The sequence below is a fragment of the Centruroides vittatus genome, unplaced genomic scaffold (genome assembly GCF_030686945.1).
Source record: "Centruroides vittatus isolate TY-2023 unplaced genomic scaffold, ASM3068694v2 contig_979, whole genome shotgun sequence".
Classification (NCBI taxonomy): Eukaryota; Metazoa; Arthropoda; class Arachnida; order Scorpiones; family Buthidae; genus Centruroides; species Centruroides vittatus.
The window spans coordinates 2,337,420-2,360,945 of record NW_027122650.1 but is presented as its reverse complement, the minus strand read 5'-3'; the positions used below and the strand labels follow the sequence as shown (position 1 = coordinate 2,360,945).

The 23,526-nt window shown below is 31.0% G+C and overlaps 1 protein-coding gene across 1 annotated transcript; it reads right to left on the bottom strand.

Moving 5' to 3' along the window:
- Positions 1-1,667: 1,667 nt before the first annotated feature.
- LOC136985783 (V-type proton ATPase 16 kDa proteolipid subunit c) lies at positions 1,668-18,465 on the bottom strand. The gene is made up of 3 exons (XM_067283141.1): positions 18,223-18,465; positions 5,109-5,292; positions 1,668-2,106 (listed from the first exon to the last, which is right to left on the bottom strand). The coding sequence occupies exons 1-3, from the start codon at positions 18,293-18,295 to the stop codon at positions 1,818-1,820; spliced, it is 546 nt and encodes a 181-aa protein (XP_067139242.1). The 5' UTR covers positions 18,296-18,465; the 3' UTR covers positions 1,668-1,817.
- Between the last annotated feature and the right edge of the window lie 5,061 nt (positions 18,466-23,526).

Below are 23,526 nucleotides of genomic sequence, written 5' to 3'. Positions count from 1 at the left end.
GAAAAAAAATTAGCAAACAATGTATTTTTGTTGAGTTTAAATTTTACACATGTTCAATTTTACTTAGAAATGAAAGAACACAAAAACAATCTAATTTTTTGTTGTTCCAACTAATGAACAATTTTATAAGTAGGTCAAAAACATTTTTGGTCCATTAAAATTTATTACTGGAGTTATTCAACATATGTATTTTATTTGGTTACTTATCCATTTTCAGAAATTTTTATATCTTATATTTCAATTTGACACTTGATAATAATAAACGTAGTCAATCTTATTTTAGTATTTTGTGTTAAATGCATAAGTCATATTTAACCATCATCTTAGATATGAAATTGTATTCAATATATATTAAAAGCAAAATGTTCCATCCATACGAAAACTGAAATCAACACTACAAAGAAGAAGGGTATAAGTAGGTCATATCGCATTGCAAATAGGGTCTACAGTTCATTCCTCAAAAGGACCACCCATTAACATCCCGTGGACTCTGCATGAATTCGTGGAAAGGGTTAACAAGGGAAAGGAAGGTCGTTGCATAGAAATAGGAAACTCCAAAAGACTTCAACTCCAAGTCTGAGCCAAAAGTGAAGAGACTGCTATTCTTTTGCTCCTGTTCTTTAAGTTTGATTTTTGAATAGTAACCTTTGGTTATATACAAAATACAGATATAAAAACAAACTAAATATGTATATTACTTTTAATAATTTATATATATTAAAAACAAAATCTTCTGTCATCACCACACAAAAAAAATAATGTAAATTTAATAAAAATTAACTTTATTTACAATTTGAAAATTTCAATAAGTACTTTAGTTTTTAAAAATGTTTTAAATTTTCAATTGATTTGATTTTAATTAGTTTGATTTTATTTTGGTTTCGGTTTCAAGGCCAGAGTTTTAATTATGTTAAAAATTAATTAAAATCATAAATAATAAGTTTAATTTAGTTTTTATGATTATTTTTAATATATATTAATTCATTATTATTTATTTAATTTTGCCTGCATTTTTGAATCCTTAATTATAATTTTTTTAAATTAATTGTAACTCTTTGCTCTTGCAACATAACTATAGAAATTGTTTTAGTGTTGTTTTGCACAAAAATAAATCAAATTTAAATTTATTTTTTTAGTAATTTTGTTAATTTTTGTTCTATAAATTTGCTTGCTTTTTAAAACGTTTTACAAATTTTAATTTTGAGTGAGTTAACATTAATTGAACTATCAAGTTCCTATTAATGATTATAATTTCAAATGTTATTTATCGTGTAAAATTACAAAATTTATGAAATTTTAGACTTCATGATAAATTGCTTTAATACACTTCATTTGTATTTTTATAGTTTTAAATACATCAAGTGAGTATAAAATTATTATTATTATTATTATTATTAATATACAAAACAATTTTTTTTTATCAAAAATATATTTTAACTTCATTTGTATTCTGTGTTATAAAATTGTCTATTTAATAAAATATTGAATTTTTACACAAGTAGCAATAATTTGTTTTGCAAATATTGTATAACTATATATATTTATAAATATCTCAAGAAAATAGTTATTTTTTTCTTTTATCAGTTAAATAAAATAGCTTGCAATAATATATAAATTTTATGGAAATAGTGTAAGGAAAAAAAAAAAATCATTTTTGTAATAATTTCAAGAATTATATATATAAAAAAAAAAAATTATCTTAATTATAATGTTTAAATCTTCAATTTATACACATTGCATAATTTATGAAATGAAACTCCTTGGACAATAAACTTTTGCTTATGACTTGATCATCTCCTTAACTGTAAAATGACATCTCATTTTAACAAAACCGAGCAATGGCTGAAAACACAGGAGTTAATGAATTTTGATATATTGTCAAAAAAAAAAAAAAAAAAAAAAAAATGTGTGGTTAAAATTAGGGCAACAATCAAACCATAAAGACCCAATACTTCAGCAAATATCAATATAAGAATCATCCCTACAAAGAGACGCGGCTGTTGCGCAGTTCCTCTGACTCCAGCATCACCAACAATTCCAATAGCAAATCCAGCTGCAAGTCCACTTAGTCCCACACTGAGTCCGGCACCAAACTGAAGAAATGATCTAAGTATCAAAAGCACAAAATATTAGATTATTTTCATTATAAATGCTAACATGTAAAAAATATTTCACAGTATGAACTAGAATGATTATCTTTCATAAATGTAGTTAATATCTAACCACAGAGATCAAACCAGGGGGCAGCAACATTTTATGATTGCATTAGTTTACTTTTGTACAGTAATGTTTAGCATATTTTATTTTGTACAAAACATTTGTAATTTTCTAAAATTCAAGAAAAAACTACTATAAATCAAATACAGAATAACTTAATTTATGATTTTAAAGATGATTAGATTAACACACTTACTATTTGCAATTATTAATGCAAATAAACTTTCTTACTGGAAAATGATTATTATTTTCTTCAAAATTACGCAAGAAAGAACCATAACTACTTTTTCCATACAGCCAAAAATTTTATTATAAAACAAACATTTTATTATATAATTTTGGCTAACTGAAAATAGTAGTGTACATTTTTATTTCTTATAATATGATGCCAATCTGAAGGGGAAAATGTATTTTGTATTATTTAAATTGCAGGCATTATTGATGTTTATTTTCATTTTCCCTGACTGCAGATTTTTATTAACTGCATTCAAACATGTTCATGATCTAGTCTGTTTCTTTTCTTGTGTCAAATTAAACCAGAGGTGCTTAAAGAGTTGCCAAATTGGAATTTCCCCAAGATGGGGACTTTTTCAGTCAACCAGGGAGGAAAAACAGAAAAGAGATATTAACTAATTTTTGTTGGTTTGAAGAGTAGAAATTTATTGTCCTTGGACAATTTTATTTATTTTAATTACAAATAGAAACAGAAATTTTGTGGAAAATTTTACACTCTCAAGTGGGAAAAGTGAGAAGTATATAAATTTTTAATTTAGTAGTAGTAGTAGTAGTAGTAGTAGTAGTAGTAGTAGTAGTAGTAGTAGTAGATTATGTACAGTATTTATTTTTTTGGCTGCATTTGTAGCATTCTCACCACTTAAAAATAAAAAGTATAAAACATGTCTTTTATATTCATCAGTTACTTCCATTTTAACGAAAATAAACAACTGAAATGTTAACAATTCTGAACAGTATTATATGAATAAGATCCAATTTAACACTTCAGTGTAAAAATTATCACATTAGACTGACATTTTTAACAGCAAAACAAAATTTTTCTGAAGGTCATAAAAATGCACATGGACTTATGGACTGACCTGATATTTGTAGTACACTCAAACCTCTTTTTGTGCGGTCTATTTTTGTGCGATTTTTTATTTGTGTGATTTGTTTTGTGCGATTTTTTGTGCGCGGTATATGAATTTCAATCAAATTGGTATACTGCACAAAAATAATTGCACAAAACACATTGTACGTATAAAAAAAAAATCACACAAAAAAAAGACCGCACAAAAACAGGTTTGAGTGTATGGTTTGTGGATGTCTACTAATTTGTGTTTCTTTGCAAGCTCTTGGTGTATTATATTTTCTACTTGATTATGTCTGTAAATAATCCATCTGTGCCAAGAGCTTGCAACCAGAGGTGATGTGTTGTATAGTTTCTGGCACGATGTGACATTTTCTGCATGTGTCATTTGCAAGTGTTGTATCTTTGAGTATGTGTTTTCTGTAGTTTTTAGTATTTATGACCTGATCCCGTATGGCAATCATGAATCCTTCCATCTCCCCAAAGAGGAATCCCCGAGCTAACCAGCTGTTTGATGCAGTTTTGTCAACAAAATCCTGGGCCAGATCGTAAGGATGCCTGCCATGGAGTGCCTTTCGAGCCCACGATTGCTTAATAGTGTCTATGCTTTTTATATGTTGTGTTGTGTCCATATGATGTGAGTGTAAGTTTAATGGTGTGTTATTTGAGTCTGCTAGAGTTACTGCTTTATGTAATTGTGATGTTTCTTGTTTTTTGTAGAAAAACTCTCGCAGTGACTGTATTTGTTTGTAGTGAAGGTTAACTATGTCAATCAGGCCATGTCCGCCATCTTTACATGGAAGGGTTAATCTTTCTGTGGCAGATTTAGGATGATGATGTTTATGCTTAGTAAGTGTTGTTCTTGTTTTCCTTTGGAGTTGCTCCAGATCTGTGTGAGTCCAATGTATAACTCCAAAAGAATATGTGAGTACTGGGATGACATATGTGTTTATTGCTTTAACTGTGTGTTTTGCATTTAACTCTGTTCTGAGAATAACATTTAACCTACTTTGGTATTCTTTAATTAATCTTTGCTTTATTATTTGTGCATGTTCTGTTAGTTTGGCCTGTTGGAATCCTAAATACTTGTAGAACTCACTTTCTTCTGTGGATTTAATAACGTCTCAATTTCCAAGTGCAAAATCTTCTTTTCTTCAGGATTCCTTTTTCTATGTGAAGTGTTTTGCATTTATCTAGGCCAAATTCCATTTGTATGTCCTTGGTGTATAATGTGTGATTTGTAGGCGTTGATGAAGTTGTTTTTGTGTGGATGCATAAAGTTTTATGTCATCCATGTACGTGAGATGTGACAGTGTAAACTGTGTTGTTTTTTCGTGTCTGATATTGTAACCATATTGCATGTTGTTTAACATGTTGGATAATGGTTCAGGGCTAAGCAGAACCAGAGAGGACTCAAAGAATCGCCTTGAAAAATTCCTCGACCTAATAAAAAATTTGGTTTGTTTGTATGGAAGTGTTACTAACCCTGAGATGTAGTGTTGTTCTCCAGTGCTGCATTATTATTATTATTAAGAATTAATTGTTTTTAAACTTTTTTATTGCATCCGACGTATTATTAACCTGCCTAAATGGAGAAAATTCCTTTTTAAGTTCTTTAAAATATCTATACTTCTATCAGAATGTTAGTTAATTTAGTATGTTTTATTAAGAGTACATTCATAAATTAACCTTAAAAAAATCAAAACAAAAAAACAATGATTTTTTAAATGCTGAAGAAAATCAAGATTTAAACAAATAAGATTAATCATTAATATCTATAGCACTAAAATAAATAAAAAAAACTTACTTGTACAATGATAAGTCTGGAGCTAAGTTGTTAGCAATAAGAACTGCAACAACTAAACCATAAATAGCAATGATACCAGCCATAACTACTGGAATGATTGATTTCATAATAAGTTCTGGTCTCATAATAGCCATAGCAGAAATTCCAGTTCCTGACTTTGCTGTCCCATATGCTGCTCCCAAAGCTGTAAAATTATCAAATAGTGATTTATAATTATTATTAGATATCTATATAAATCTATTTTTGAAATATAGATTATATATGATATAGCTTTAAATTTACCTGAAGAATAACAAAAAACAGCATTAGATACATACAAAAACAATATAAAAGAATAAATAAAATTCTAAAAAAATCAATTTTTTTAATTTTTAATTTTAAATTTTCTTTATATTAATTTATATTTATAATGTAGCAGGTAAGCCTGGCATTATCCTGGCAAAAAATAAGAACAAACATTAAGATTATTTCTTACTTCTAACCCTTCTATTATATTATAGTATTTGATTTATATAACTATAAACATTGTCTTACATAAAGGTTTATCACATCAATCTAACACATTTTAAAATTCTTTAAATTGTGTACTGTAGAGGAAGAAAATTTTTAAAATGTGTTAGATTGGTCACTTGGTGTGATAAACCCTTATGTAAGATAACATTTGTAGTTATATCAATCAAATACTATGATATAACAAATGTTAAAATGGAAACCATATAAAGAGTTTGGTTTTTTTAGCTTACCAATGTAATTTTTATCACGATAATCACATGGTACTAAAGGGCACAATTTCATTGGTCAAGTAGATACCAATTGAAAATATATCTTAAAAGAAAAAAACAACAACTTAAAGTTTTTAAATGTTAGCACTAACAAACTTTTATTCGCAGCCGAATATGAAATAGTGATCTCCGAACAAATCAAATTTCATGAGAAATGGACCAAATATTTAAACTCAGCATTCATTACTTATTAAAAATTCTAAATCATATGAGTACTTTCTCTAATTTTTGGCTACTTATTTTGCAACCAGTCTTCTATCATATTCATGTTTATTGCAGCTGCTTCTTCAATAATTTTTCAGCTTCTAATACTATCCTTTTTTAAATCTCTCAATCCAACTTCTACTTTATTTAAACTCTATACTCTTTTCCAATTTGCTTCCTAACTCTTCTACTTATGACTGCAATATAGCACCACTAAAAGTCTTGTTTTTAAGTCTGTTAAGAAAACAATTTTAACAATACTTGATCTAATTCATCATGCACTGATTTTCTGAGCTTTTTAGCATTTGGATTATCATGTATGAAAATTGCAAGTACAGTAAGACCTTGCTTAATGCTGCAATAAAAAAAATGCTCAAAATTTATGAAGATTCAAATTATCACAGCATTTCATTGATTCATATATAATACGATTATTCCCAAACATGAACCAATCAGCAAAAGATGGCAATTCATTGCAGTACTGAACTTCCCTTAAATCTATTTTTGTTTGGTGCAAGTTTGGAAAAAATATAACATCATGAATGCCATAGACAATATTGACTCTCGACAAGAATTAATTGATGAATGCATGAACGAAGTTATGGCTGAAGGTATCCAAGAATTCTCAATGAGAAGAGCCTATCGCTGTATCGTTAGGTCGACCAAATTATCAACCTAATCAATACAGCAGGACTAAATGTAGACAAACAGGATATTGAGGAGTTACTGCAGGTTTCTGGTGAGAGCCTTACCAACAACAACCTTCAAGAACTGGCAGAAGAAGGAGTTCATGTAGAACTGGAAAATAGTGATTCTGAAAACGAAGAACCCAAAGAACTTGCTATAGATTTCTTTAATAATAGTTTGGTAACAATAACCAAAATTGTTGATCAAATTGTAGCGAATCATCCAAATTTTGAAAGGAGTGCAAAAGCAAAAATCAGGCATTTTGGATGCAATCTCTTGCTACAGACATTTGCTTAAGGAAAGAAAAAAAAAGCGACAAATGAAACTAAACAACTTTATTGCAAAAAACAAGAATTTCAGAAAATCCAGGACCTTCATCACCAAAAATCAACTTTACATTTCTGTGCAAATTTGTGTTATTTAACTTATTTTTATATTAATTTGCATAATAATATAACTTAAAATTATAGTAAAATTTGCTTATTTTTTGTCACGTGTTCCCCTTCCCTATTTACTCTGTTAAAATGACCTCGTTTAACGCCGTTTCGCTTAGTGTTTTGTCATCTAAGAATGCATCTCCCACATTAAGCGGGGTCTTACTGTATTTTGTCTTTTTCCTTCCAAATGGCACAATTGTTGATTTAGTTATATTCATTTATTTACATAATTTGCTTTGTTTTACACTGCTTTCCAACCTTTTAATAATTTCATATTTATCTGTATTTTATCTGTAATATAAATGACTTACATTACAGATAAACTACTGGTAAACTACAAATCTAACCAAACAGCTTGGATGATCTCCATTTTCCTAGAACTGCAAGAATGGGATGAAGAACTGAGAAGAAAAAAAAATTTTTTATTGATTGACAACTGACTGCTGCATACTGACATCAAGAATTTATGTTGCACACTACACTGGTGTTCATGCCACCCAATACAAGTTCAAAACTACAGCTTTTAGGATCAAGAGGTTACAGAGCTTAAAGAGCAGCTATTAGCAAATTCTTTCAAAAATGGAAACTTCTATAGATAATAGCAAAGAATTGTTTTCTATATATCTTCTTGATGCAATAAACCTTGTCCATATGGCATGACAAAATGTATCAATGCAAAAAATAGCAAATTGTTTTTGACGTGTCGGCTTGCTACAAAGTAATAGAAGACAGTTTGATTTAGATGGCATTTTTATCAACAAACTTTTGAAAAGTAAACTTATGAAATGATGATACAAAAAGGTGTTCACGAAGTATGTACAAAAGGTGTACCAGAAGCATTTTCTGACTATGATTTTGAAAAATATGTCAGGATTGATGACAGTGTTATTAGGGAACTTTTGACCGATGATATTATAGCTTCCTTGTCTTCCAAAATTAACAAGATTAGTGAAGATAAAGATGACAATACAGGTACTCCTCACTTTATGACAGAGTTCCGTTCCAACGACTACGTCGTTAAGCAAATTGGTCGATAAGCAAGGAGCTTGCGCCAGGAATATAGGATCATTGTAAAATTATACAAATTATGCAACAAACTTCAAATTTATTCATAAAAAGACTATTATAGTATGCGCAAGCCTATTACAGTACGCTTAGTGCGCATGTCACCATTTGCCATTGACCGACACTCAAGCTGAGAAAGGGGATTCCCCAAATTGCAGGTCGAAACTCGATTGGTCGTAAGTGCGAGTGGTCATTAAGCAGGTAGGTCGTAAAGTGAGGAGTACCTGTACAGCATAACAGACAGTGTCGACATTCCAACAATGCCAATTTCTGAACTTTTGCAAAATACTAATAGAGAGGTTGCGGCTGAAGTTTATCTATAAAACATGAACATCAAATGTTGCCATCCTGTAAGCCTAGAAGTTTGACAAACAAAAATAACAGTTTAAGTAGCCATGCACATTTATATTGATGTTTTAATGGACAACTTCCTATGTAGTAATTTGTTACATTTTATCTTTGAGACATTAAAGTTTAGTTTTTCAAAATTTGACTATATTTTATTTTTTATCCAATATAATGAACATTGGATATAACAAACCAGTTCTGACATCCGTATAGGTTCATTATAAGCAGACACTACTATACCGGTACATTCTTGTGTTATTCAAAGATATATTATTTATAATGTAGCCTATCTTTTATCAAAAATATTACAAGCAAACAAGATTTATTTAAATTTAAATATAAAAACCATAAAAATAAAACTTCTTTGAATTTGCTATCAACAAAAATGATTAGTTTCAATATAATGTTGTTTTCAAGGACAAATGGCTAAAGTACTAAAATCACTTTGATAACATTATCACTGTACTTTCAACTACCATTATTCTCGTATACAAGTATCATAATTTTATATCATCTTGATATAATTTACAGTTAAACATCATTTCAATTTCAAACAATCAAATTTTTTAAATAATGATTTATATATATTATTTTAAATCAGATAAATTTTAAAATTTTTATTTTTGAAATCAATTTAAGATAAAGTTAAAATAAGTTGAAAATAAAATGTCCATTATCTGTCTGAAACTATCTTTTACAAAATATTTATAAGTTTGAAAAATATGAATATACAATTTAATTTTTCATTTTGATATGAATTTAATTAGGTTAATTTATAATAAATCAAAGAGTATAAGATAATTTTAAATAAGAAATCTATTAAAAAAATTAAAATTAATATTAGGTATTTTAAAAATATTTCTGATTGAATTTTATTTCCTTTTATTCCCAACTTGTAGAAAAAGTTGGAAATATGGTACATGTTACCAAAATTGTAAAAAAAGATCCAGACTCAGTGTCTTTGAAGTTTGCAGAGGAATGTTCAAGGCTTTTGTGACTTTCTCACCATTATGTAACTCTTTGTGCAGAATACAAATCTCTGACATGAAAGGGTAGAACAGACAGATACTGGCACATAAGTTGCAGGATTCACAGCCATTGTTAAAATGGTCATTAACTAATTTTTGTCTCTTGGTTTTCTTGCCCCTTTGCTTGTTTCTTGAGGAATAGCCATGAATCTTCTATAAGGTTCATGTATGGAGAATTGGGCAGCCAGTTAATAATTGAAATGTTGCAGTTTCTTAACCATGCAGCCATGGAAGCCACAGTATGAGCTTTAGCACCATCCTATTGAAACAGGAAGCCAATTGGTTGAGAGACTAAAGGATAGTGTTGTTTAACAGTCTCTACTAGTAGCCTTTAACATTGATTCTTAAGGAACCATATCACCTATGCTTGCAATGCTAAAACATCCCATATGTGCATCTTATGTAGAAACTTAATTGGCTGTTTGATGCAGCTTTTCTTCAGGCTTTTGTTTGTCATTCTGACAACTCTGCATCCATTATTTCCATATAAATCTTTAAAGGCAACTCATCAGACCATACTATTTTATGCCAATCCTGATCTATCCAATGCAGATTATCCTTAGCCACAGTATCATATCTTTTCCTAGATCTTTCAAAGTGTTAGCAATGATTTACACTTGGCTTTGTACAATATGTGGTCATTTTGATCAAAACTGACCTACCAATCTTTTTCCATAATGCTGCAGGCACTGTATATGATCGTGATCACCTAGCCTTGTATATGATAAGCATGTGATCTTCTCTATCCAATTTAGTCTTTTGTATCTTCTCTTCGACACAATGGATTCAGTGGCATCATGGTGTTTAAGGAACAACTGGACTGAGGACTGGAAAGTTTTCACCCAATTTCTCTTACTGGGATACCTGCTAAACATTTTTCAACACTCTTCTCATGGATTTTGAAAGATAGCATCAGCTTTCCCATGTTTTACAGTACAAAAGACTGATGCTTGGACCTGTTGGATGCCAGTGCACTCATTTGCTGCAATGTGAAGCAGATTATGCTGGTATAAAATTACAGGAATTGATGGAATGGCTACTGTTGCCATTACTGCATGAATTTCAAGGCCAGTACTTTCACTGCATGTGAAATTTTTTCATACTTCAATAATTCTCAGTTTCATTTCACTTTTTTTTTGTAAAACCAATAATAAACCAATTCATTTGGAGGTCATTATAGTATTGAGCACTGAAGTCTTTCATGCAAGCACTTTGTAGATTTATTGTTAGAAGAGGAAGGCCTTCCATGATATATTCCGATGATACAACAAACTTTATTAGTGCCAAAGATGCTTTAGAAACAGGTTTGTCTAATGAAAGTCTCCATCCAAACCTTTTATAAACCAATGACTTTAATGAAAGTTTAAACATTATCAAACAAACACCAGCAATCCTATTGAGACTTAGGAAAAACAGATAGAAGTGACAATGAACATAAAGACAAGCCTTTTTACAAACTGAAATAAACAAAGACTGAGACTAAGTATTTTTAGTGTGAGAATGATCAAAAAATTAAAGTACTCCACCACAAGTCAGTGGTATTTGAGATCACAATTAATCTATTCTTATTGCAGCAGTTATATTGTTCCATTCACTTCATGTCTCAAAAGAGACAAGACCAGTAGCAACTAAGCTTCCCAAATATTTTTATTTTAATGCTTTTCAAGCTATATTGAGTTCTAGTTAGAAGACAACACTCTTAAAAAAAATTGATTTCACTTGGACACCAAGAGACCTTTTTGGCTGTTCTACTTTATTAAATGGATTCATTTATAGTCATCTTCAGTTTAAAGTAGATGCTTTTCAGGTTTCAATTTCTTTTACAATTCACTGAATTTCAAAAGACTGATGAGAAGCAAATTTTTATCAAATCTTTTTGTATTGATAACTGTGTTAAGTTAGTGGAAAGTGAAAAAATCTTAGAATCCATCACTAAATCAATAGTTTCACAGAAGCTAAAATAGAGTTGATATAATGGGAATTCAGCCCAGTGGACAAGAACTGAATCAATATTTTTTTTCTGGCCAGGCATTACCTAAGGAAAAGTAGATCACAATGATATCAGTACTAAGTCTCTTGTGAGACTGTCTTCCTTTGTCCCACATTTAATCTTAGATTACAGTTAGAAAAGGAAAGCCCTTCCAAGAGAAAAATTTTCTCCATAATTCAGGACATATTTGATTCCATTGGAGTATTAGCATCTATTGTGTTGCCAGTAAAGCTGTTGATATAACAAGCTTAGATAACCAAGTCCAGACCTTTACCAGAAGAGATTTGAAACAGCTTCAGAAAGTAATACAATAAGCTGAGCAAACTGAAGAACCTCAAGATTCCCCAATAAGTGAGTTATGGAGATCAAGGTAGCTGGTCTATTCATGTTTTGTGATGCCAACCAAAAAACCTATACCACTGCAGTATACCTACATTGAGAAGATGATGACTAAGTCAGTGTTCAGCTTCTGGAAGCAAAGTCTCACCTTGCACCATTAAAAGAAATTACAATTCCCCAAATAGTATTTATTATTGGATCACAACTTGCAAAATTTATTATAGAAACTTTGGAGATTTCAAAAATTTGTATACACTTTTGGACAGATTCACAATGATATTACTTACATGGATAAAACACAATTATCAATGGAGAACCTTTGTTGGAAATAGAGTTGAGAAATTTGCAGACTCACTGACTCCAACCAATGGAGGCATGCACCCTGATTACTGAATCCTGCTGACACCCCTTAGAAGTTTCAGTCCAACAGTTCAGGCAAACTAGATGGTGAGATGGCCTGGAGTGAAGATCCTCAGAATTGTCATTAGCAAGTCTGACTGTCAACACTGAAATTCCCAAGTGATATGAAAGACTCAAACTTTTCAAAAACTTAACATTTGAGTGTTAGCTTAGATACAGATATTCAGAAATAATGTTCAAAGGGAGTATGCTTTGCAGGAAAAATTCTGGCCACAGAAGAGCTGGAAGAAGCAGAAAATGGTCTTTGGCATCTGGTGCAAAGTGAGAGTTTCCCTATACCAAATTGGGAATCAAAGGTTGTTTAATCAAAGGCATAGCAGTGATGGAAGATAAGGCAGGTGTGATTTAAGTAAAAACAAAAATTATTGAGAGAGATGATGAATTTTTGTTCAAATAACCCATCTTGTTGCCTACTAAACACAACATAGTCGCTTGATTGGAGACTCATCCAGCCAATTGCCATGCAGGCATTCAGATAATTACTGCTAAATTAATGAATGAGGAAAAAATATTAAATTATCTCCAGCACATGCATTATCTGTAGCATTGTGACAAAATGCATTAGTTACAAAAGATATACTGTTTGGATTCAAGCAACAGCTCTAATATACTTAGTATTAGACCGTGTCAGAGATGTAAAAGCTTTTGAGATAATTGGAGTGGATTTATGTGATCACCTCTTGCTCAGAAACACAAGTAAAGCATGGATTGTCTTTTCACTTGTGCTGTATACAGAGCAATAATTCATTTGGATGTAGTTATGGTATTGAGCACTGAAGTCTTCATGCAAGCACTTTATAGGTTTGTTGCTAGGAGAGGAAGGCCTTCCATGATTTATTCTGATGATGCAAAAAACTTTATTAATGCCAAAGATGCTTTAGGAGCAGGTTTGTCTAATGAAAGTCTCCATCCAATAAAATGGAAATTCATTCCTCCAATTGCCATTTAGTGGGGTGGATGGTGGGACAGTTAATCCAAATATGCAACAGAGTTTGGAGTTCTTGACCTGGATGCTATCAACTGCAAAATACTTCAGTTGAGACAACAATTGCCAAGAGCTTTGCAAAGAGTTAAAGAATCTGTTCCAAAAAAAATACCTGGGACAGCTAATACTGGCAGGAAGTGCAAAAAATGAAAGGCTCAAAGTCGAGGATGTAGTGCTCATGGGGTTTGATAATCAAAAGAGAATTGATTGATTCTGACAAAGAAAAAAATATATATCCTACTGGGTAGATCAGATGAGAGTGACCAAACTTAAAACCAAAAGGTGGAATTATTATCCATCCATTCTTGAAGATGTATCCTTTAGAAGTTCCATCTAGCAATGATCTGATTCTACAGTCAAGATGAAAAAAAAGATCTTGTGCTGGCTAACCCCCAAATTAAGGTTTGTGAACTTTTATTCACTATGTAAATGCTTGATTTTGTTACCCACCAAAATCAAAAGGGAGAATGTTGGATTTAAGAAAATTAATTTTTCAATTTTGTAAATGCTGCATAAGGACATTTTTATTGTAATGTTTTTCCTGTGTGGTGTAAATTGTGTTATCTTTATGCTTAACAATACTTTTCTCTTTCTGATTTGCATTGCCTCCGCATCCTCAATAACAAGATTTACAGGTCATGGCCAGCTTGGATCCCAGCTACATTACATTCTTTGACATTGCTGTTACATGCTGTACTGTTTCTTGTTGGTCATTTTCTGAGTTTACAATCTTTTTGAGATTTACATGCTGTCTTCTTGCAGCTCTGTACCTTACTAATATGATTGTACATTAGTGATTAAATCTTCATAATACAACAATTACTACTTGATAAAATTAGTATCTTGTAAAGCCAATAAGAGCTGCTATACATCATGCCTCTAAATTAAAAAGGCTTTGAATGGTATCCTGAAGAACTGCTTGTATGGTGGCTTGTATGTATGTATGTATGTCAGTTCATTGATAAATGACTGCTGTAAGATTTTAACAGGTCAGTTGCTGAGTGACCATATCCCAGACATGTTCAGTAGACAACATATCTGATGAATGGACAGGCCAGAGAAGAAGTGGTATCTGTCATGTCTCAAAGAGGTCATGAGCATTCTTGGCAACATGTGGTTAGGCATCATCTCTTGCTGGAATATGTTACCAGGAGTGCTCTGAAGAAAGGATACGACTTCTGCTTCTACAACTTCCCTGTTGTAGCAAGGCAAGATCATAAATGGTATCTAATGATGCCTCACCATCATACTCTGTATTTGACAAGTATGACACATTAAAATGCATGCTGGAGGATGGTGGGTCACAATGATACCTTCTAATGTGTTTTCCAGCCATTATTATGGTTCAAGTTAAATTGGTAGTCATTTGAAAACATAATGAGTTCATGAATACAAACAATAGTGTGTTGATATTCATGACCCCATTGTAGCCTGAGGCATCAATAGTTTAGGGTCAAGGGTAGCACTGCAAAGTGTTATATGCAACTGGTAAGCACAGTATTTGAAGCACAGTATTAAACTGGGTTGGCAGATAATGTCACACCTGTTACAGTGCTCTACTGCTCTGCTAACACTTGCAGTGACACAGAACAGTGTCATCCCATGGTATCACCACATTTTTTGGTCCACTGCTAAATTCAACACACCAAGTTTTCTTAATCAATTGCCTCACAACAAGCACCAATGTTGTGGAATTAAGCCCTGTACAAGTAGAAATATTGCAAAATGAAAATTCACCTTCATGCAAACCAATCGTGTTAATATTGATTCCATCCTTCATTATTGATGAGGAATAGTGAGTCCTGGAAACACTTTTACAGGTGTATCCATGACGTGTGGCTCCTAAACAGTTCTGTATGTATACCCCAAACTTAACATCTAAGAGGACACTACTGACTGAAGAGTAATTGCACATCTAGACAATTTTGATCATTTGCATACCATACCCTGTAACCTGTAAATTTCAAGCTAATATCCTCATGATTCTTTCATGGCATTGCAATTTTCATGACCCCCATTGTAAATGGCATAATTGACATTCAAATAAAATTGAAAAATATGGAAAATTTTTTATTGCATACATAACTAACAATCAATGCTTCCCAGTCTCTTTTTACACAGTGTGTATCTGTTTTCATCTTGTGCTAACCAAAGAAGCAAATTCCCTGACTTTTTCTGAACTCTAATGAAAATTCTTGACTTTCCCTGTATGTATATACACCCAAATCTTATTAAAGAAACTAAGTTTCCTTAAGTTTACATGACCTAAAAATATTCTAATCTCATGCAACAATAATACTGAATTATTGATAACAGATTCTAAAAACTTTTAAATTAAAGCAATTAAAAGAACAAAATTATACATGTAAATATAAATACATTGTTTTTGATATATTGATAGAATCAGAGTATATAAACTTTTATCTAGAATATTTTTTTTGAAAAATACACTTATCAGAAGACATGAGTTTGAAGTTTTACATGCCTGCCACACTATGCAAACAAATCTATGGATATGTGACATTCACTGGAAAAAAAAAAAAAATTGTTAGGAAAAAGAACTATTATTATTTGATGAAAACTTATAATTTAGTGAAAAAGAATAGTTAACTATTCTTTTTCACAATCAAGATAAGTTGATCTTGATTGCACCAAACATTAAGTTTCCTGATCATTTTTTAGTATTTTTCTTCATTTTTTTTTTAACGAACTTCACTGATTTGTGTGTGCATGGTATGATAACTGCATAAAACTTCAAATGCTCATAACTTCTGATAAGTGAATCTTTCAAACAATCAATCTTTTAGATAAAATTTATTTTCTTTTTGATGTAGAATCAGAATATGCAATAAAACCAAAATAGAGGGTTCTTGTTTAAGAAAATGAAGTTGACTCCTTTTCAATGATTGTATCATCATCTACAAAAAAACTAACAGTCACATCTTGTGGCCCCTAAAAAGTAATATTTTTGACTCAGTGGTTTTTTGCAGGATTTGTATTTTTTGAATTTTTCCACTGGACTGAATAAAATGGATTACATTGTACATTATAAAAATATAAAATTATTGCATTATTATTAAAAATATAAAATAATTTATAATTTTACATGAAAATGCTTATTGCTAGTTTTACTTAACAGACTAAACATTTAAAAATACAAAAACAAATATGCTTTTGACATGGCCAGCTACAGTTTATGAATTATATTAAAAATGGAAAAACTTTTTAAGAAACTAAGGTTATGTCTAATGCCTTTAAATCAATAACAAGAAGTCAAAAGCATAAAAAATAATATGCAATATTATACACACATATTAAAGGGTACAATTGCAGATGTACCCTGTAACCTGTAAATTTCAAGCTAATATCCTCATGATTCTATGCCCATAGGAGCAAAAAGGTCAAAAGAAACCATACCTGTAAATGTGACCCTTTATGAAATATACCCCCCCCCGAAATCAGCTGCACACAATCATGAGTCGTGCCATGCACTGCACACGCAGCTAAGACTATCATGTTTAACTATTTAGCACATGTGATAATGCTGGCTTCAAGTAACCCACTTGACTGTTCATGGAGTAATTGAACTATATAACTAAATGTTATATAGTTTTAGGTGGGTGTAGGGGCTTGCCCAGGCACTGTGAGTGATAGCAAGTACCAAAATGCACGACTATATGTGGAGCATCAGTTAAGGCTTCCTATCGCTTACCTTGACAATGCAGGGCATGGAGAATAGGCAGTAGTATTGGTTCAAGGTAAAAACTGTTTTCAGTCAGTAGAAGTTAATGCATTTATTATTTGTTATAGGCACTGATCACCATGCCTGTAACATAACTTGCTTGCAAGCATGTTGTCCACAAACAAGATGGCAACCATTGGATTCCACATTTGGAGGAAAATATTTATCAGCAAAGAATAAAGCAAGATATCGTTAGAATGTCTGATCACCATGCTGTATTGACTGTTAGACACACAAACAGGCTTAGCAAAGCATGCAGTGAGACTTCCTATAGCTCCCAGAAGTAGACTTTAGGCTAATTTCAGAGGGGTTATATCTCACCAAGGGTCACATTTGGAGGTACAGTTCAATGTTTTTGTTCCTATGTGCATGCTTTACAGCTCTGTTAAGGCCCAATAGCATCATTCACATTGGCTATTAAAGAGTAATCATACAGCTTGAAATGCTTTTCCTCAAAATATAAAAACCAATTAAAAAAATTAAAATTGCTACACATTCAAAGTAAATTCTTACACTTCAACCTGTTAATCAATAAATATAAGGCATATATTTTGAGAAAGGTTACTTCATCCAAAAAATTCTTCAGAAACTTTTTACAAAATTCTTATTAGAAAGCATATGCATTTTGATGATTTGAACTATGAACGTTTTAATATTTATAATAATTAAACGAATATTTAGTAATTATTATAAATATGTATAATGAAAAATTAGAAAGTCCAAGAAACACTTAGTGGATTAGCCTGATAATGTTTCTATTTTATTATCTTAGTCAAATAAACTGATTAATTTTTAATAATTTATCTATTGTATTAAAACAGTGTTATGATATTGAGTTAAAAATTGGGTTATTTATTATTAAAATTTTAATTATTATAAATTAATTAATATTCACAAAACTTGAAATACTTTTTTATAATTGATTCTAAATTAAATTCTATATTAACTCTTGAAATTATATTACTTTTTTGAGTCATTATCGCTTTTTTAAATCTTATTTTAATTTCTTAATCCCTGATTTTTTAAAGAAATCACAATTTTAATTAATATTAATAATTAAAGAGATGACTGATAATATTTCACTTACCACTGAAAACCATAGCTGATGTGGATCCCATAACGCCAAAAAATGAGCTGTAAATTGGTGAATCGTCAGGCATCTTGAAATTGAAAGCGGTGCTTCAGAAATGAGGCGTTTCGTAAAACCAAGGCAAAATGGAACGAAGGATGAAATCACGAGTCCGATATCAATTTTAGATCACGTGGAACTTATCTCTATTTACTCAGTCACCTCCTAGTCATAAAAATTTCCTAGTTTTGAAACAAATCGAAAGTTATTTAAATTAAATATTAATAACCTAATAATAATAATAATAATGTACAAGATTAAATAGTTATTAATTATTATGTAGTTATATAAAAATACTGTTACTAAAATTTTTAATTTAATACAATCATTCAGTACATGTTCTTTAAACAAATAGGTCCAATTACAAACTTTCACCGGGCCGTCTTGTCTTGTAATATACATACTGAAGATTTAAATACACGTGACTATAACAAATTTAAATTTGTTCTCGATTTTGCGCCCCCTGTGAAATTTTCAAAATATTTTTTTTTCTTTCCTCTTTTCCTCCTTATCTTTTAAAAGATAACTGTAATTCATCATGATTGACCGTTTTTTTAAATGTAATATTTTAGTAAGATATAATAATAACAAAACTATCATTACATATATGAGTAAATGACCTAATGATCTCGATATCTTAAAAAAAAAAATTAACAGTGTTAATAGAAAACGATTTTTTATCAAAAATTATGAGTATAATCAATCATATCCTATTACAGTAAATATAAAAGGACAAGTAATTAATTTTTGTTCATAAGCTTATATGAAATGTTTCCGTTGGATAAATGTCATTCGTGACATTTCCCATTCCATTTTTTAATTAACCGCAGCCTGTGTTGAACTAATTCATAAATAAAATTTTCTTTTTATTAATAATTCAGCAATAATTTAATGTTTTTGTACTATTTTTTTATTTAAAATTATTAAAATATTTTGCTTTTTTTGTTTTGATTTTTAATGCTCAATTTTTATTAATAGTAGTAAATTAATAAAAATTAACATTTGACAATGCTTATATATATATATTATATATATATTGTATTTTTTCTATTAAATTTCAATAATTTAATACTATTTAATAAATATTAGGCTATGAAGATAACAAGAATTAAAAATCCAGCAACGAGTCGCGTAACTTTCTTGTCAAGAGAGTACTAAAACTAACTTTTATATCATTAAACATAATAAATAAAATTGCGTGTGTCGCCATTTGTTACGAGATTCTGTTATAAAACTTTATATTATTACTGTATTTATTATTATAAAATGATAAAAGACTTAATTTTGAGGTTAGAGATGAGTTTTATTTTTAAAAAAATTGTAAATGCTAATAATGAATAAAATCCCGGGTTCCCGGGATCCCGTTTCAGAAACCCTACACTTGAGATATGACACGTGGCCTTCCTCTTCTCCCCCACTCTAAACACGAGTGGATCTGGGCACCTTACCTCAGTGTCTTTTGTTCGAGCTTTCTAAATCTCGTGTTTATTAGTGTTGGGCACAACCGATGGTAAACATCCAAATAGTAGAATGTTTAGGACAACCAAATAAATCAGTTGTTTTTATTAGAGTAGACCGAATCAGTCAGACTTTAACATACTTCTACAAAAATAAAAAATTTGTAGAAGTATTATAGAAGAAAAACACAGTTTTATCAAAAAAAACCTTTAAATTTATAAATTTTTATTATATTACAATATACGTTCTTATACGATTTTATTTATTTTAATTAATTAAACGAATACGAAAATTATAAATTACTTAATCAAAGCATCATCTACTTCAGAGTTACAGTTTTATGGCTGTTCATCTAAGTCTTGCCGATTTTTTAATGTCAATTAATAATATAAAAAATATTACTTTATACTTTTACTATATTAAACGTAATCATAACCACATAGTACATTTTAAAAAGTTCCTTTTATCAATGTTGGCCAACATTCTTTGCTTTTAAGCGGAATTAAATTAATTTCGTTTTATATTCCCGTGTACGGTCTTGGTTAACGCGAAATGTTTATATTTACATGTTCGTATTTCACGTCAGCACTACCATGTGTATTTATGGAACCGGCCCTATTCTAACTCCTAGCCCCACACCGGTGTTTCTTTTTAATCGTCATTATACACGCATCAGATTCTGAAATTATAATTAAAAAATAAAATAAATAAAAAATTGTTGATAAAAATTCCCTTCTTCTCGGTTTAACGCGTAACAAACGAATTCAACAATTGAACTTGTTGTTGTTGCGTTTTGCTCTTGTTAGGAAGAGTGCGATTTGGAAAGCGATTCGAAGATGTTTTTTGATGGTGGAGAGTATCGCCCCCTGCCCCATCCCCCTGGGTATGAGACGTTTTACATTTTATTATTATTTATTCGGATAAGAAATTCGTTTTAGAGATTAAAAGCTTTATAGAAAAACTCCCATCTACAATATATAGTTAGGCCTAATTAAATGAAATGTAAAGATTCCGACTCTGGTTTATATCCGAAGCAGACTTTACGATTTTTGTGTCTTCCTGTAATACGGGGCTTTATAAGACACAGTTATTTAAACGAGTAATCGGGCCTCTTTTATATTACAGATTCGTGTCTAACTCCGGTACGGAATATGACGAAATTTACTAAAATTCTAATCGGAATTTCGTTTAATAAATATAAACTATAACTTTTTAAATTTTAATACGCGTTGTTTTAAAAGAACAGAAGAAGATTTAGACTAGTCGAGTGTTTTGCTACAATTTATAAAAGGCTTATCCCCTGTCGCGAATAAATTTAAAAGCATTGAGAGTAGAATTAAATAGTTATTGTCTTTGCATATTTAGGGAGGGATCGGATAAACACGTAGACGTGCGAAGATTCGTCAGTCCACACAATTTGGATGGTTTTAAATTTCGAGGCAGCAAGATGAAGAAAGGCCTCTTGAAGCAGTTCGAACCGTCGACCGGTGCTTTTGAAGGTTTGGGCGTTTTTGAAAATAACATCAAGCCCGCTTATAGACAAGTTTTGATGAAGGTTCGACCAATCTGTCAGACGGCCTGCCAACGTTTTAACAGGTAAATTACATTACTGTTTGTATATAATAAACTTATGTATATTATAACATAAAACGGACTACGAGCCGCTTAACGTTCTGAGATACACGGCGTAAAGGAATCATCGTAGAGTGTAGTTATGCAAATTTTATATACCGTATTTTACGGACTATAAGACGCATTTTTTTCTTCGAAAAATTGCCTCCAAAATTCAGGTGCGTCTTATAGTCCGTAGCATCTTATAGGTATTTAAAAAAAAAAATGCTTAAAAATGCTTAAAAATTAAAGTGCGTCTTATAGTCTGTAGCGTCTTATAGTCCGTAAAATACGGTACTTTATATAAGTTTCATTTGTGTAGGGCTTTACGTATACGTTAGCCATGCGTAACGCAATGGTAATAAGTAGTTGTGTATCTACTCACATCTAAACGTAGAAATGCTGCCAATTTTTTGGTTCCGTTGTAATCCTCCATCATGATCTTATTGGATTCGTATGTAAGCGGCGCATACTCGTATATATAATCAAACTTCGATGTAGTGTTACTTTGTGTGAATGGCATTAAATCGAATGTTTTCCAAGTGTTATAATTTCTCTTTAACATTCGTGGTTAAAGTTTCGTAATTCAATTTCAAGATTATATATTTATTTTATTACAAGTTCTTTCTTTTTTTGTTTAGTGAGAGATTGGTCGAAGATGTGGAGGATGAAGAAGTGTACAATAGAGAGAGCGCGGTTGCTCCGCGAAACGAAGACCCGGCAGAGCACGAAGATTGCGGGCAAGATAATCCTGGCCGTGAATATCGGGATAGAAATACATTGAAGAAGGTCGGGTCGTTCTTTAAGAGCATGTGGAAACCCGTTAAGAGGTAAGATTTTGTACGCGATTTAGCCTCAGCTCTGAAATTGGCAGTAAATCGAGTGCGGTGCTCAGCCCAAGTATCGATTACACCAAAAATTTTTATAGTATTAAAATCTGAACACAAATTCGAGTTAGAAATGTTTGAGAATCGCGTATCTTTCCGGTGTTGTACGGCGCTGTATCGAGAATTGGCGGCATATTCGTCTGCCACGCCCCTGTCATTACTAATGCAATGAAAAGTTAAGATAAAATTGAAAAATTGAATTTTAAACATCACCGAACCAAGGAATTAGTAGAAGATTTCATTATCTTAGTTTCACTGATTGTAGGCTAATCGATAGAAATACGGCGGAACCTCGATATAGCGCCGCAATATCTTTTAATGAAATTCAAATCGAGTTAGACGTTTTCTATGAATAATTATACTTGATTTTCTTCATTTAGATCCGTGCAGAGAGTGTGTAAAATGGCCAAAGGCGGAGAATGCGAGTACGTTCAGTTCGAGTGAGGATCTCTTGGTTTCCATCTTTCCATCGACAATAAGATCTACTCTATAATTCGCTATAACTTATTTGCTGGATTTGGGCCGAGTTCGCTTTGGGTAAGTGTCTATGGCAACTTTATTGTATTTTACACCAAACACTTAGGAGATTTTACGGTCTCAGTTTATAAATTAACACGATTTCATACTAACTCGCAATTAATGGCGGACAACAGTAAATCATTTATCATTTATACCATTTCATTTAAACAATGATTTATACTATTGCTTTCTCTGTGTCTCGCGAGACACAGAGAAAGCAATAGTATAAATGATTGTAGAAATTAAATTATCCAGTAATCTTACGTGATTACGAGGACGAGGACGAGGACGTGCTAAAATAATCGAATTAACAATGACATATTTGATATAAGTTAGGAAGGAATAATGTTATTAATGTAAAAATTAATTGAATAGTTGAATATTTTATTAGAAAATCTTGATTATTTTCTTTTTATTTTCACAGAATTCGGAAGAAATTTAGGGATTTTCATCTCTACGTTCTGAAAATTATCAATGACTTCTCCCGATTTTGACATCCCGATTGCGTCAATACCAATTTCGATTGTGACTTCCCGATTTTGACTTTGTCCCGGCTGTGTCTAATTATTATCTTCTAATGAATTATTTGGACTCTCCCGAATTATGTCTACACTCGAATTTGACTCCTGAATCATGTCTGTACACGAATTTGGACTCTCCCGAATTATGTCTACACTCGAATTTGACTCCCGAATCGTGTCTGTACTCGAATTTGGACTTTCAACAACTCGACAGAATTGTAATTTACATAAAACAGATTCTGAATTAATCGAATTAAACACAGAAG

What these genes read in the sequence shown, in the direction of transcription:
- LOC136985783 (XM_067283141.1), bottom strand. Translation starts at nt 18,295, where the DNA reads ATGCCTGACGATTCACCAATTTACAGCTCATTTTTTGGCGTTATGGGA. An exon ending in ATCAGCTATGGTTTTCAGTG is followed by an intron (nt 5,293 to 18,222) that starts GTAAGTGAAATA and finishes ATAATTTTACAG; the next exon opens with CTTTGGGAGCAGCATATGGG. An exon ending in CCAGACTTATCATTGTACAA is followed by an intron (nt 2,107 to 5,108) that starts GTAAGTTTTTTT and finishes TTTGATACTTAG; the next exon opens with ATCATTTCTTCAGTTTGGTG.